The following is a 17,933-nucleotide window of genomic DNA, read 5'->3' as shown; positions in this document are numbered from 1 at the left end:
TTAGTAACAGTTGATAGCGACATATTATAACAAGGCTACGTTTATTTTAACAAACCATTCGCATTCGTTATTTCGTTGTAACTAAAACCCGCAGAATATATTGTTGAAACGTGTAGAAGATATTAGTAAACAATATTTGCCCATTCTATATATAACAGTAAAGTATGTGCACTCTTCTAACTTCAATTATATGATTATAAAGCAGCATTTACGATTATTTTCTAAGATGTGTTTATAATAATATTCGTAGATTACCCCTCAAAGATATGGATGCCAACACAGTGCACCGTTAGATGCAAGATTTATTCTCATTTTTTTTTATTGATGTTCTAACAAAAATGTTTAATTGTTCAGTGGGGCACGTTTTATTTCAAGGTATCTTGTATTTATCGATTATATTAAAAATGCCCCATCTGCCAATTTTCATTCAATTTTTACAATTGTAAGAAGTTCAAGCGCTCCGGTCACCAATGACCACCGTGGCGTCACAGGAGAAACCGTGGCCGGTCATATATGACCAACGTGGCAGTCAAAGTGTTAAACGTGGAGCTTTTGTTTTGAAAAGTTAGAAGAATTCGTTTTCTGGATGAACTGTAAGAGGAAGTTACGAAAAAACTTCGCATTACGGTCAGAATTGCGAAAAAGATAGGAACAATCTCACTTTTTACCTGACTGTTTTACCTGAGCCCGTAATGAGAATTTAAACACCACGTGTTGTGGATTCGTGTTGGTCCACGTACACGCTGAAAGTTTCATCGAAATCGATCGATGCAGAGCAAGGTTTGTTACAATTTATTACAGGTGAAAAGTCGCGAAAAACTGCGATTTTTCATCGGTTTGTACCGTTTGTAGCTCGCAGCAACGTTAATCGATTTCGATGAAATTTTCAACGTGCATGCAACTGACGTAGATCTACAGAACGTAGCATTTAAATTCTCGTTACAGGCTCGGATAAAAATGTTGTAAAAAGTGACTCTTGCTATCTTTTTCGCAATTCTGACCAATCGCAATTTCCTCGAGATCTATTTTACGCGCCATCTAGTAAACTAATCCTTGCGATGTCTCAAAAAAGCGAGGTCGTTTGGCGCAATTTCGAAGAAGTAATTCTGCTCTGAAGACTGTTCGAATATTAATGGAAGCGACTGTGCTCAAAGTTTCATAATTTGTTGAATTTCATAATTTTGCGGATCCTCCCTTGTTAGTAGAACCTGAATTATCTAAACTATCGTAACTACCAATATACGTTACTATGCGTAAGTTTCTGACAAGATCGAGTTTTCACTTTGTAGCCTAAGAGCGATACTTGAAAGAATTTTTCCCCCGTTTTCTTAATGTTACACTTACAAACTTGAATTTGCCTAACGATTCGAAGATTAATTACGATACGTGCTGTTTGAATAGCCGAATAACTTCGACTTCAGCAATGGACTATTACCAACTTGTGCAAGGAAAGAGCAAGGCCATTTGACGAAAGAATGTTTCCGAATCCGGTTTTCTTTGTCCTCCGTCAGCATTTCGAACAAGTCCCTTTATTGCAGAGGCAACTGTACACTTTCCCGCTTGAAAGTAATTGTTCGTTCAACTCGCTCGAATCTAACTTTCTTAGCCTTGGATGTACACATTCGTTGCGAGACATAACTCGCGAAAGTACACTTCCGATGCTCTGGAATTCTCTAATTGTCCTTTACTCGAGAGATATTGTAAATTATCGCCAAGAAACGATTGATAAATTTTATTATCGGGGGCTCGTGTGAAGATCATGAGTTCTGAGATTTAAAGATTTTGTAAATATCGCTTTCGTAGTTTCCTTGTTTCGTACGAATTATAATAAAATTAGAAAGTTATTTAACAGGAAAGTTTATTTATTAAGTATTGTAATAGGAAAATTTGAAAATTTATGGAATGTTCTCGCTATGAGGAAATTACGTGTCTCGTGCTGGCAAGAAAATTTCATAATACACGAGACTCTAGAAAATAAATATATAAGTGAGTAAATAAATTACAAACTGTAGCAGATTTGCTGTTGGACAATCTTACTATTTTACATCGACTATGATAATTAAATCGCTCGTAATTTATAAAATTGACGTAAAATTATTCGTTTTATCGTCAAACTTATTACTGTATTATGCAAGAGAGTTTATTAGCACTGGTTGGTGACTTGTAGCAACATATAAGATTTTGCTAACAATATTACCTCAATCGTGTAAGTAAAATGACTTTAAGGGGCAAATTAATTTTATAACACGTTCAAACAAAGCCGTAAAATTTTCAGAATACATGTTCGCCACATTCATCGCAATTGTAATATTCCACAACGAATGTTGTATTTATATCTACCAATTCGACTCGTTGTAAGAATTGTACAAGGTTTCTTTTAAATACACAACGTAAAATCGTTGGTCGACTGTTCTTCTAAAGTCCTGGCGCCATTTCTTATATAGGTTAACGAAGTGCCATCGATCAAGTCACAGTGTAATTGCCTTCGCAGGTGCTGTACGTGTTTCTCTCATTTGTCTTTCACTCTTTCATGCACGCTGTATGCTAATACAGCACATGTTGTAAACCTAAATTTTCAATGTTCTAACTGTACACGATTTACGACCAGGATCCGTTAAAATTAACGTCGACGTCGTTAAAAGTTTGAAGTCGAGAGACCTGTACATTTCTCACCATTAAACGTTGCAATTCCTCCAAACCTTCGAAATCGTATCAAACTCCAAAATTATTCCTTTTTGTGTATTTTATTAATGACGTGCAGTTTAACTCCTTAACACTCAGCAACATCGAAACGTAGAAATTTAATTCATTGGGTCATTAGGCACCATAACAATTTTGGACTAGATTACTTAATTTGGGAATTTTTTATTTGATCTAATATTTGTTGGCAATTACTATCGCAAAGAATTTCAAATACGAGATAAAATTAAGCAAATTTTAGTAATCTAAAATAAAGTGGTATAATAAATTGGCGACTATCTATAACGCAACGATACTATTTGATCATATTCGAGTATTAACCATTTGCATCATGGCCCTACTTCTAAGACGACAGCTGAAGGCATCAACGGCGTTCAATTGACGACTGGTCCCTATCACCGCGCGCAGTCGGTCGTAGGTGCAGTAAATTTATCGAAAATTTATTGTCCAAAACAATTGGTAGACAATGTTACTTCGCAAACATCGCATCTTACATTATTTATAACAGAGGAAAAAAGTAAAAATTATTTATTTAGAAAAAAAATTATTTAGAATTTAAAACTGCTGCACTGATCAACTTCGCTGTCTTCACTTGATGAGATCCTACGGATACGTTTTCGAGTATGTCCTATTTGTATACTTTGATCCGAATCATCAAGATCGTCAAAATCCATTGGGGCAATTAAATTTTAGTTTACATTATAAAATTTGAATATTTTTTAAATTTGAATTTGTTAAATTTAATTAGGATTAACAGTACTTGCTCATAGCGGCAGTTAAAAAGATTTTCGCAACAAAAGTAAGACTTGTTTAGAAAATAATAAACTGATATAGACGAGATGCTGTCAAACGTGATCTCTCACATCTGAAGAATATTTAGCGACTGAAATAAAAAGTAGTCGCAGCGCGCGTAATAATCCGCGCTTGGTGATGGAAGACAGTCGCAGCGCTTGGATGCAAATGGGTTAAGAATCGGAATATGATTAATAGTAAAGTAATTATTACTATTAAGTATTATTATGTAATTTATAAGTTGGTTGACTATAGGAAAGAGGTGGTTTGACATGGACATTGCAAATATTACATCATTATAAACATAAAGACGAAAGATCTGCTGGCATCGATGGTTTCTTTATTTTGTAACGTCATTCATACACGTGCAATCGCTTCCTCGCGTCGTTGTTATTTCACTAACGTTGTAATACTGACACGCGAGTTTTTTCTATATTGAAAATAAAATTTTTGGCAGCTTGTCCAAACTTTTTGCGGAGTATTATTAGCGACTGGCTTCTTTAACGTTACGTCAGAACAAGCTTTTCAAGTTTATTCAAGAATGGTACGTAATACGAGATGCCATATTTGTGGCAAAGGAACACAAAGTTTATTAATTTATTATTTATGTTAATCATGATTGTTTACTATTATAAGCTCCTCCATAGAATTTTCAGTTTTACTATGAATTAATATCAATTTTTTCATTAATTTTGTCTGATTTAAGAATTATATTTTATCGTCGATCGATTATTTTTTGTTCTTTAATGTGATAATTATTTTTGCCTTTTAAATACATGTAAATTTCATGTAAATTTTGCCGTAATTATTTTGATGTAAAAAGGGACAAAATTCAGTTGTTTTAAAAAGCAAAAGATAAGACAGGCAAATTTGTTAGTATCACGTGCAGTTATACCTTACAGCCAACCTTCTGATTATCATCGATATCATCGATGTTAGAAGCAGAATGATCTTTCGGTTTTTGTTATATCTAGTTCGAAACAGAAATGCCCCGTTTATTCCATCTCTGCCCTATTTTCCAATTCGTGCGAATATATAATTATGAACTGAATGTGTCCACAATGTGGAATAGTAGTATAGCGAACAGACTATGGTAGTTTTCAATTGGATGTCAGCTGATTTATGATCGGAGAGAATAATGGAAAGTGACTGTTCGAGCACGTCGAACTCGTCGTTCGAGTTCTTGGACTACGATTCAAGCAAGATTTACATATACGAGAAGGAATTTCGCGACTATGTCGTGTACTTCTCCGCGAATGGCGATTCCCCGACATCCACCTACAAGAGTTTTGAACACAGTTCCTTGGAAAGCACAGGTATTGCCCTTGTACCAAGTCTAACAGATATTTCGATCGACTTTCATGGCTAAACGATCGTATCTTTTACGGTAAAATAGATTCGAAAGACGCGAAACGAAGCTGTAGACAACGATAGAAATCGATTACGTGAACGAGCGTCTTTGAAACGTTTAAACGTCATTGGAGAAGTGGCACAGCCATAACTCGGACAGTTTAACGCTCGAATAAAGTAATCGATTATGAAAGTGTCGTCCTGGCAACTTCTCCTCCTGGCATTAATCTTTTTGAAAATGTCGAGAAACGAGTATACTTAATTTTGGCTATATTTCGTCTTAACGGCAACAAATTAACTCATTATGGTACAGACACGGTAGCTTATTACAATATCGTAGATATCTTCTTTTTTTTAAGTTTCAATAAATCAAAATTCAATTTCATTAAATAAAATTTAAAAAAGAAAGAAAAATAGTCTAATTGCGGTTTAAGTGGAAGATACAACAACCAGAAATCCTTTTTTCTAGAGGATACAAAATAATTCTCTTCTCTCTTTTATTATAATAACTTGGTCTCTGTAGAGGTTTAAATGCCATTTGAATGGAAAGAAACTTAGACCACCGCGGAGAAAAGGAACACGGAGGCGGCTCATCGTTCAAACTCCGAACAAAAAATACTAAGATAATTCCCGTTATTTTTATTACGCTCGCGTAAGCGGCCATTTATCTTTTTTATTAGCGGCGTGTAACGGAGACGTCGCGCTTAGTGATTAATTTAATTGCAACTTGCGTTTAAACCTGCATTCCCGCCAGGTAACTTCCGTCATTTGCATTTGTGGCGAGAATCGCGTATAAAGAGATCGTAAGTTTTATATTCTTCGTATCTACGAGGAATTGCCGCGAGACCACTATCGTCTTATCCCATCGACAATAATATTTCGAAAATCGTATCAAGTGTAATAAAATTCTCTCTTGTTCTTAAATATATGTAATATACATGAAAAGAACATATTCAGCTGTGAAACTAAATAAAGTGGCAATTTTATTAACACGATACCGATCGGCAACGTACCGAATTTCGAAATTGTTTCACTGTAAAGAAATGTTACTCATTACGCTGCTCCTCGTTTGTAATTTCCAATTTGCAGAAAATAAATTCCTCGGAATCGAACGGCCGAGTTAAATTCTTGCTGAGTCAAAGGAAATTAGTAAGCAGCGTGTTAATAACTTGAACAAAGATGAAATCAGCATGTTAATAATACACGACGAGTTAACGCACGTACTCCGCGGCTGTAGAAAGTCGACCGACCAGGTTCCAAAGCAAAATAATGAAAGGATTTCCACGGCTCTAAATAAAAGGCAAATTATAACGAGTCATTGAAGAAGCGCGCGCCGTCACGACCGATGTCTTTTCAAATATTTCTTTAATAAAGTATAATCGCTCAAGTGGCTGGCTGCGGGATTGCGTTTCAGTGACCTTTTATCAAAAGGTGCACCGTTTCTCATGAAGAGAAGCTAACCCTAATAATAATGCCTGCAATAATACCAAAGTATCATGTTCGATCGACTGAAAATGCAATTCTATGAATGTAACAATTCTTCGTGTCTGTATCTGTAACGTGAGAATTTTTGTTTCCTTGTCGTTTCCTCGTCTACTAGCGAAGAGACAAATAAAGCAACGAAGGCTACTAAATATTTTAATAGATTCGTAGACACATAATCTTTTTCTTTTTTATCCCAAAACGTTTCGCTGCGAAGACGCAAACTATTTAAAAATTTTCTTACGATCGTTGATTGATTATTCCGTAAATATCGCTGGACAACCATTAAGATATCTACTTGCCGTGTTTCCAAACGATACATTGAATTTTTAAACTCGAAGGCAAAGTTGTTCGAATATTGGAATACCAGAGATGGTAGAATTTAGCACTAGAACTACCGATAGTTAACACGAAGCTATTTCTATCAAAACCAGTCAAAATAACTGGTCTTTAAAAAAATACGTAATAGTAGAATACTTTCTTACAGAAGGAATTTCATGTTATGTAGTATATTTTTGATATTATTTATCTATCTGGGACCATGATCTCTAAACGACGATTGACACATTTATAAACTTGTAGAACCAGTCATTTTGACTGCTGTGGTATTTCTAGCGTTAGCATCTAGCGATCTAGCGATCGATCCGGAATTTTCCTGATAACTGATATCATCATATTAAATGATACGCAGTAGAAATTGTAAAAACGTGTGGGAAGTTGTACAAAATGAGGAAACTTGTTAATTGGGGTTCGATAAATAGATTACAGAAGCTTTTTATACTTTGATAAGTACCAGTCATTTTACCGATATTGGTATAAGTAGCCTCGATACAAAATTATTTCGGGTCATTATATTATTCTTTTAATTATCGTTACGAAAGTCATTAAATCATTGCGGAAAAAATATAACATGGAGTAGGAATTTGAAAATAAAATTGCAAAACCAGCCAATTTGACTGGTGTGGTAGTTCTGATGTTAAGTGCCGGTTGAATATTTCTATCGATCTCCGTTTAATTCAGAAACGAAGCGAAGAAGTGAGAGCAGCGAGATGGAAAATGTCTTTGTGCGCATAGTCGGACATTTACACGGATAGCGATCATTTTCCTCGCGACACGTGGTTATCTTTCCGATTTCCTTTTTCGAACAAAAATTGCCACACGCAGCTGATTGAAATCGATATGATTGCGCTACGACATCTTCATAAATTGCCACTTTATCGCGATTGTTACGACGGGAACACGCTTCATTGATTTTTTCGGATAGAACCTGATATCCCTTGATTCCTAGGTACGCGTCTGCGCTGCAACAATCTAAATTAACAACGATCAAACGTATTTGCCTGATTATTCCCCGAATATTATGCCCGTTCGCTTATCGTCGCGCGCCCGTGTCGCCTGTTTACCGTCACAAAGCTCTGCCATACGGCGAATTAGAAAATTAAGTCGCTATTGTTCCTTGAATCGCCCGTCCTCAGCCGCGTCTGCGTAGCTAGAACGTTTCCTCGAGTTTCCGACACGTTGGATACGTGATTGGAAGTTTGACGCTGTCGGTGATTTCAACGCCTGTATAGAATGCTCGCACAGGCATGTCATAATGCCATAATGCCATAATACTGTTGATTTCGTGCATCTTAGGTTTGCCACTAGACCGCGAATTTTTATACGTTTATTTATTACACCGTATATTATTCTTCAGAAAATTATGAATTTCTGTAAATGTCCGCAGTCTGTCCATGAGCGAATGAATAATTGTTTCAATTCGCTTCTTTATTTTCAACGTTTATTATTTTGCGTATTTTAGGAATTCGTTAGTATTTGTCGAAACTTTAGAATTATCATAAACCTGTCTACAATGACATAGTAAGAATTGTTTGCAATTAAATGGGGAAACATTATGATTAATCACAGTTCTTTGTTCTAGTCGGACATTGATTGTGTTCTTCTCTTCTCTTATATTCTGTATTTTCTGATCTTTACATCGACGTATACCTTCAAAAAGGTTAGAAATTAATCGTGAACCGAGAATTAGGCGGAATTAGAAAATTGGTAGAAAACAGAGATTCGACTTTTGAGTGGCTCGTGATACAAAGTTATAAAATATTATGGGCGTCTCCTGAGCGAGCACCATGTCTTCTCAAATGATTAATTAATTCCAAGCAATTTGTATTTTAGCTTCGAGTCTAACGTAATAAAATTTTCCCTCTGAATTGTAATTTACGATCGAATGATTTTTATTGTATCTTGACTAACGTGACAGCCGAGATTAATTTGAAATGATACTCACGATTCTCGATCTGTCTTTTTCAGATACAGACAGCGAAAGCGAGGATGGCTCGTCGACAAGGTTAAACTTCAACATCATCCCCTACACTGTGAGTAATTCGTTCCTCTATGCAAGACGAATGGAAACGATTGAAAGTCAAGGAAAAGCAACGTAACCTCTGCTCGAGAATGCATAAATATCTGTTATCGATCGAATCGATGCATTTGATTCATGCGCGAAGTTCTGATCGATTCATTCCATACGCGTTATTTACACACTGCTCTGAATTCGCATAAATCACATACTCCAAATTTTAAGCATTATATTATATCTATTCTCTTTGCTCGAAGATTAATTGTCTAAAACTGTGTTCGTGAAAATCGCATCTTTTATTCCAGAACATCTAATTTTAACTATTGTTTCATTTAGTTTCTTTGTGTGAAAATTGTGTATTTTGTAATCATTTTGATAAAAGTTAGATCTTTATGCAGAAATTAAGATTATATTTCTCAATCATTCGAGCAGACGTTGCCAAACATACTTTTCCATGAGATATCAAGGAAATAAGCAATTCTTCGAAATATTAGAATGTTTTGTCGTGCGAAAAAGTTATCAGAGATAAGTTGGCCTAAATTTCCAAGGGTAGATCAACGAAAATAATCAAACGTATATCAGTCAGATTTGCCTAAAACGCGTTGGATTACGAATGAACTCATTTTGTACATTTCGTCTTAAAAATGAAGGAAGACGAGTTAACCTGCTACTTGGATTTCTAATCATAAATTTAAGAAGAGATTCTCGTGTTGACGACAATAAAACCAAGTGACTTTTACAAATCTTTTTTAAAGCAACTACTGATCGTGTGAGATTAGACATTTTGCGATGAAAATAGACAGTCTAAAGTACGAATCTAATTTTTTTATTGTTATTTATCGTATAACGTACAGGTCTTGTGACCGTTTTTGACAATGTAACCATTGTTGGCGTGCAGTGTAGTATCTGTCACGGTCATCAAAATGCAGAAGTTAAGAAATTTTCTTATAATTTACGCTGATATTGAATCTATTATTGAAAAAAAAAAAAACACAAAAGATTAGAAAGTTCTAATGTATTTAAAAGAAAAATTGACCTTTTCCAGCGGATAAATTGAGTTTATACTGTTTAAACAGATATTATAAGTAAATAATCAAATAAAAATGCCATCTCCGGTTCTTGGAGAAATTTCGAACAAAGTGAACGAGCTTTTCTGTCAGAAAATGATTTATCGGTTTCTCTGTTATCGTTTAAAAAGTTAATAAATGACGAGCAGAGTTGAAATTAAAATTACATTTGTACTTCAAGATCGTGAATACATCTGAAAAAGATCTAGTCCCACATAATTAGTAGTTAGTCTAAAAAAAATTCATAGAAATCTGTTGCTCTTATTGTTGTTGCACAAGAATCTCCTCTTAATTCTTCAAGCGTCTACAATAAGATACTTTTACTTAACTATGAACACGGTTCATAGATCAAAGCGCAGAAGAATTATTGGCCAGCACATTTGATGAAATTCACGTACCTCAACGAATCATCGAGCATGATTCATCATCACATAGTTTACCAGCAAATATCAGGAAATTCTCGTTCATCTTCAATTATCAAACCGTTACAGTTCGCGTATGTTCTTTTCTTATCTTTATACCTAGTGAAATATTGTCTATATATTTATATAGACAAGAAATTTATTGCGCGTGAAACACTTCCTAATGTTTAATCGTTCGCTGTTGTCAATTCCACGTTCTTCGTTGTTCGTGTGATCGATGATTTTAGATTATCTAACTATGTAACGCCACTATAATCGTAATCTTCGAATTTGCATATTTTATTTGATATAAGGATTTACCGAATTTAGAAATATATAAATGTTAAATATATAAATGTTAGAGAACTTTATCGAATGGCGAACAGATGTTTAGAAGATAAACATTCAAAGAACTTTTATTAACACTTGGTAACATATTTTCAACATTGAACAGAGGTAACAGAAGCCTTCTGTGTTATGATAATTTCCCTCGAATTTGTTTACATTCTTGCGATAAATCTATTTGTCTATCTACATTTCGATAAAAGTCTATTTAACCCGACAAGATTCACTACGATAGTAACAGTCAAATGTGTTTTATTATTCGTATCAAATTACGATTATCAAATCAAATCATGTTTTATTATTCATTTTCAACGATCCCTGAAATATAATAATTTGCAAAGTTGAAAGAAGTTGACGCGAAACTTAAAAAATACCAATGCTTCTGCTACTACCTATAGCCACTACCTATAGTGATCTCTTCTTCCATGACATAAAATTCTCACCCACCTAAAAGGAGTTCTGTTATTAAAAAAAAAAAAAAAAAAAAAAAAAAAATCTGACAACAAACGAGTCTTCGGGGATGAGTCGATAATACGATTAAATCGCTTTTCACGAATAATAATAATACGCTCTTCGAGATTGCTAGCCATGGAAGACTAAGGAGAGATAATTTTGAAAGCTCGTAGAATAAATTTACTTGCGATTTCGTTGGCCGAGGTTTTTGGCGCGAATATATAGCGTTTATTGGTAACGCAAGGTTGGCTCGGTGAAACGAGCATGAGGCAGGTTGAACGAAACGCAGGTCGGTGTGTACGCACGCTAAATTACCCAAGCACTTGGACTCTGGTTGCATAATGACACGCTTATGCTTTCTTGAGCGTGCACATACGCCTTTCGCAAATCGACGCTCACTTTCTCGACGAACGCGTACATACACGCGCGTTGCTGGTAATCGATACGACATTTCACGGGGACAGGGGAGGGAGAGAAAGAGTTAACGTGGTAATCGCCACGATTCTTATGAAAGCGATTCTGACGAAAGAATTCAGTATTAGATCAGACGTGTCGATAAATAATGCACCTTGGATCCTCTTCAGTATCCGTGGTCGAATTTAAAATTGAGATTAAATCGTATTTAATCTTAGTACCTTTGACTTTGATATTACTAAAGTATCTTGGTCATTATGACAACAGCATTGCTTATTACAGACAGATGATCCACTTTTGACCAACTTTTTCTGGCCTCGATTGTATCGTACGTGTGAAATTAAATCGCATTTAATCGCGATATCTTGATTTTTATTTTTTAATAGACGATGATTTTTTATTATTTTGTAACAACTTTCAATTTATTTTGAAATGATCACGCTACGTATCGTATATGGTTCACTTGTTTGCATTTGTACCGCTTTCTTGTTTCGATAGATTGTGTCTTAGAAACATACAGAATACTCTCTATGACTGTACCGTATAAATATTTGGTTACATTCAGTGATTAGGGTCTCAGGAATTAGTTGAACGATTCGTTTACGTAATTACACATCTGTTCGCAATTTTAACGCGGGCTAGCGATAGAATTGAAATTTATTCCATACACGTATGCCAATCGTGTCTCGTAAAATTCAAATTCATGGAGATTGGTGAAAGAGCAAACTTTCATTCTCCGGAACGTTCGGACATACGCGCTAGCATACTCGCAAATGGAGAGGCATGATTGCTTCTCGGTATAGTTTCCCTTCTAATTTCCTTTCCTCGGCGATTATCTTATATACAGGATGCACGGTGTCGCTCTATATAGATCTCTATAATCTCTTCAAGGAAAAAGCGATCCGGATTTCTTCGAATCTATCAACGATTCGCGTCGCTGCTCGTGTAATACCTTTCTCGAGATTATCTTGCTCACATTATATTCTCTGAAAAGAGAAACCAACGTTAAACGATAGTAATATCGCTCCGTAGCCCTTGAAGAATCTGATCTCGCTGCTCGATTCGCGACCATTCGAAAGCAAAATGTGCGCGATTCTTCGAAGCAACAATTTACCTAATCCGTTAACAGTCGAGGGAAATGCTTCAACTGCCTTAAGTTTAATAAAATCGAGAAGTTTATGTGGAAGATACACAATGGCGAAAAGGGTATCGAGCAAATTCTTGAAATTTTCTTTCATAGTGACAATGTTAAAAATGTTGAATCTGAAAATGTGAATCAATTGAAAGAAAGCTGCAAACTAAACACCGCGTTGAGGGGGTATTGACTCTTAGTGGATTAGAATTATAACATCGTGTTAGGTTCAAGGAGTTTCGAGACTTTCTAAACTTCGAAGCTTCGGATCCTATCGCTAGATCGAAAAATCCGAATCGTTGGTCGATTTACAACTACTCGACTGCAACATAGGATGCTTTGAGATAGCAATTTAATATCGACAGACATACTCTGCATATAACGAGCACGTAAGTGGTTACATAAACACGTAGGCAACAGAGAGATCGAGTGACTCGAACCGTTATAGAAAGTTCTCATGAGCTCTCTCGCGTTCGATCCGCCGGTCTCTCCATTATCCCTGGCAACGGTACTGAAACGACCATGATTGCCCTATAATCCGTGCATCCTGGTGTAATCGTCGTTGCTCCGTACCGATTAGAGCTCTGGCTTATGTCGTACGTTTGTCGTGCCCTTCACATCGCTCATCGATTAATGTTAGTAATACGGCTGGACCCCTTATCTGTCGTCGATGCACTCCCACGACCGAAATACGGTCGATGTGAATGGTATTCGATGAGTATTGAACACAAGGGGAATCGACGTGAATCTAAAGAGATTCGAATATTTTGGGGATTACAATGATACAAAAGTCGAAGTTGTTATTCTTAATCTTTAGGAATCTTGAAGATTTTAGGATAGCAGGAGATCTTTCAATTTTTGAGAGCTTGCAATATTTAGGTAGAAAATTACTCGAGTTTGTTATTGTAAATTGGCCTATCTAGTACGTCGTTACTCTTTCCTCTTTATTTATTCCTGTTATATTCCGATATTGGCTACTACTTTCCTTTATTCTGTATTTAATTCCAATAGTTTTGTAAATAAGGATAAAGTTGGCATTTTTTAAGAATTATTTCTTTAATCAGGAAAGAAATCGCGACATTGTCCGTGTTTAATAATACGGACACGAGCTGAAACAGAAATGTTATAACGCGAAACTTGCGGTTAATACACGGATACCTGATGGATTTTCATTTTTGTCGAAAACCAAGCCTTAAACGAAGAAACGTTATTCTTCCTTTCTCGACTTATTCGTCGGTCAATGATGTAGAATCATCGTCCGGTCGCTCGTACCGTATATGCGGTCTGTCCAAAAAAAATAACCGATCTTTTTAAAGATAACAAGACAAATGCATTGATTTGAGGAAAATGTTTTATTTTATTCAACACGCATTCCTCCTGCGGCGATATAATGATTTTTCAACGACTAACTAATGCGTCATATAATCGTTGCACGTCCTTTTGTGGAATTCTTGCCACTTTCAGGATGCTTGTCACAGCCTTCCGCATGTCTCCAATGTTGTCGTAACATCTCCCCTTAGTTGTTATTTAAGGCCGCGAAGATAAACAATAATTGCACGGTGCTAAATCTGGCGAACTGGTGGATGGAGCAACATTCTAATTTGTTTTTTTTCTCAAGAGAAGAAGTTACAGCCGCCGTACGATTGATACACGGTGCATTATCATGCAACGGAACCAGATTTTCCAACGAACTTTGCTCTAATATTGATTGCTATAACGAAGGATTTATTTATATTAAGAAGTTCGATTATTTTTGCAATAGACCGTGTTGATACGCGGATAAGTTAAGAATTACTATATAAATTACTATAGCGTCGTAAAGAGCGTTGCCAAGATACCAAAAATTGGTCAAATTAATTTTTAAATTAATTAACGAACTATTTGCTAATTAACTAATTAACAAATTAAGTTGGTATAATCTTCGAATTAAATTTGACGTAGAGCGAAACACGAGTGCCATATCAAAAGCAAGATTCGCAAATTCGGTCGCAAAGAGAATAATTTGATTTTTCAACTTGGAAAAATTCCATTGTCCGCGATAAACCGAAAGATATAACGAACATCTATCCGCGTTAGTAAACGGCAAATTTACTCGTCCTCCCTGTCCATCGAGGAACATCGACAAATTCTCTGCTCCTCCTCGCAGTTTCATCGAGCGTGAACGATTCCTTCGAGACTTCTCTGCCACTTGACAGACTTTTTAAATGAAACCCGGTGCTTTTGCCCCTCGTCCAACCATATCGTTCTTCGTACTTTATTACGTGGCTCGATTTTTACACGCTCGATGCTCGCCCCCTATCCTGGACCGCTGAAAAGCAACGTTCCGCGAGTTCTCGCCGAGTCATCGTCTCTCTCCGCTTTTAGTCGGCCGCGAGTCACTCGTTAGCTCGGTTGAGTTTTACTGCGTAGAGGAACGGGATGAAAAAAAGTCCCGATGACATCGTTTGCGACGGAAGACGGATCGTCTTTTTGAGGCGAGCCACTTCAAAAGCTGCCTTTTCAGCCACGATTTCACAGTCCGAGTAGCTTCAAACGAGCAGCTCTCTTTAAATCGCGCTTAAAATGCTCCTTTGTGGATAACGAATCGCTCGATCGTATTGCAGTTCCTGGTGGTCGTTGAAAGTATTACGAGAAAATTAGTGTACATTACTGTTCATAAGTATCTAGGTACTTGGTGCGATTCGATCGAAGGACTCATATTTTTGCTATCATCTTGACACTCGAAGGCTTTCGGAAGTTGCGAAGTCATCAGCACCACTGTGCTCGGCAATTGCAGATTCTGAAAAATCCAAAAGCGCCTCCGAAACCCTCGAAGCTTCCTTCGAACTTCGAAGGCTTCCGAGTCTAAAGACCTAAAAATGCTAGGATGATTTTAAAAACTTCTTTTAATTCGTGTCAGCCGTTTTTCACCTCAAACCGCTTCATCTCGGTACCTTCGAGTAATCAAAGCACACGTACATCTAAACCAATCCAAGGCAGCGACTTCTGCAAAACCAGCCTTCCTTAAACATCTGCACACGTTCCAGTAAGCAGTCTGAATGCCGGACATGTTCGCGCTAGACGTTCTCCAAACGTCTTTCCTTCTTGCCCACTTTTCCAATTAACGATCGTCTCTCGTCGCCTAGACACATCGTCCATAAATATCCGGACGCTTCTAAATTATTGCTAAAGATATTGATTTGTTCGAAAACTTCGTAGCTCCGAAGAAAAATTGGATTTTCTTCTAAGAAAATTTCGAAGAAAATTTCACTTAATTCCGTCGTTCGCCGTCGCGTTTCTAACGCTCGTAACTCATACCGCAGTAAATGAATAATTCCAAGCTTCTAGAATAAATCGCTTAAAAAGATGTTGAATTCCTTACGTCACATGAATTATTCAAAGAACTTGCTCGGCTTTCTTTTTGCGAAACTCCAACACTCTATAAAGATGGAAAAAACACCATCTCGATACAATGGATCAAGGATTACGTGGCCTGATGCAAGAACCTAATGAAACGGAACAAAAGCGGTCATCCAGTTCGTCCGATTAATTAATCAATCGATGGTGATGGAAGTTGCCGACAGGCAAAGCCCTGTCTTGTCGGCGACGGATAATTGCATTCCACTCTCGCCTCGTTACCTGTAACGTCTTATGGTCGGATAATAGCCTCCAAAGATACGGAAGCTGATGCGAAAGATAAGGACGATAACTGTGGTAAGATGGGACGAACAGAGAGGATGCATCGGGATGCGGAGCTTCGAGGCTAGGCAAAGTTATTATCGGATACGTAAACCGCGAAAATGCGGCGCACGACCCTGAATAAGAAGCTGATAGGAAGGTGGAAGGGCGCGGGACGAAGGTAACTCGGCTACAAAAGAAAAGAAAAGAGGGAAGAATCGGGACAACGGATGCTTTCTTAGCCGATCTTTTGTGAATGGGACAGCTCTCCCTCTCGACGCCAAGCATCTATCAGAGGTGCTCATTTCATCTTTCATCGAAGGCTGCAATCTGTTAAATTTATGACCAGCAGGCTGCAAATAAATGTTTTACAACCGCTAAACGGTATTATTTATCGTTAGATTATAGATGAGTACGATATTTTGCTTATTTAATTTTATGATTTCCCAGTTCAATTCATGTTTTGTATATTATCTGTTGGCGGCAACGCAACTTCTGCAGGTATAGTGACAAGTAACCCGCCGCTATTTAGCCTTAATATAATTTCTGGCTCGTTCAGCGGCTCAAAGGATCTCGGCCGCGTGTTTGAGCGAATGTTTGGAAAGTCGACATTTGGACAGTCGCGGTGTCAATGTTATGACTGTTTAGAGATGGTTATATTGCCGAAAAAATAGAGACTTTGTCTAAAGGATCTGACCACGAAGTGCGGAAAGTGGCGATTTTGGTAAGCGAACTGTGAGAAACTGTGTGGTAGTGATAACGAAATATTTGAATTGTATCGATATTTTGTATCGATGTGTGTTGGTATTAATATCCAGAGCATCATTACATGTAATATTAGAAGCAGAATATTGATATTATCGGTATTGTTACTTGCAATTAACCCTTGGACTGTAAACGTTTTTACAGTACTCTCAGACTGTAAACGTAGGTCTTTTGTTTGATACATTTTTTAATAGACAATACATGTTAAAGAGATCACAGAAAATTCATATAACATCCTAAATCAAGGTTATGGTAAAACTTTTTCCGAACAACCTTTTTCAGCCAGGGTTACTCCCTTGGGAGAAACTCAACCTGGTCGAAATAGCCCGGACATGAAATATCCACCTTTACGGTTTGAGGTTTAAAATAGAAGTATACCAGCCGAAATAAAATCCAAAAATGAAAATAAATCACGTATATAAATTTAATGTTATAAGTATTATACAATAAACATAACATGGAATATTGAAATTTTATTAGTAAAGAAATAGAATACTATACTCAAAATGCCAGTCTTCGATAGACAGTGAATCTGAAAATATTCTCTCCAAATGTTCTCCGTTTAAGCGACTTCTTGCTTCATTTAGAACATTGTCCGTTTCGAAGAATAGCCGTTCAGACGAAACGGGTATTGAGCTTATTGCAAAATACATTTTTTAGTTAGTTTTCTCAGAGGCGGATTACTGGATTCAATCGAAAATTTAATTGAGCAATTTCGGTACCATGCGTTAAATTCGATACTGAAATATTTTGTCGCATTAAATATATTAATTGAATTTAAAAGTATCGATATTTCGAATATGGTTATAAAAATTTACTCGTAACATAAAAACTACTCGTAACACGTCGGTGCAAAGTGAATTAAAAATTATTACAGTCGACATACATACCAATAATTGAGATGTAATCGATTGTTTTTCAATTTTTCGTGTCATTGTTGAGTTATAGGAGAGCGCAATAATTTGGGTTAGATGCGAGTCTGACATGATACGAATCTTCCTGAATAAAAGAGCAAGTGA

General features: G+C 36.5%; 1 protein-coding gene across 14 annotated transcripts in view; it reads left to right on the top strand.

Annotated features, from left to right (window-relative positions):
* LOC126921613 (TLD domain-containing protein 2) overlaps positions 1-17,933 on the top strand; it is a 297,843-nt gene that overhangs the window by 223,066 nt on the left and 56,844 nt on the right. For all 14 annotated transcript variants that reach the window (XM_050733307.1, XM_050733306.1, XM_050733303.1 and 11 more), the window contains one exon: positions 8,632-8,696. In XM_050733307.1, coding sequence (XP_050589264.1) covers positions 8,632-8,696 — 65 coding nt within the window. The remainder of the gene's footprint in view (positions 1-8,631; positions 8,697-17,933) is intronic.

The sequence above is a fragment of the Bombus affinis genome, chromosome 11 (genome assembly GCF_024516045.1).
Source record: "Bombus affinis isolate iyBomAffi1 chromosome 11, iyBomAffi1.2, whole genome shotgun sequence".
NCBI classification, from domain to species: Eukaryota; Metazoa; Arthropoda; class Insecta; order Hymenoptera; family Apidae; genus Bombus; species Bombus affinis.
Note: the sequence above shows the minus strand (reverse complement) of the source record. Positions and strands in the feature narration are given on the sequence as shown.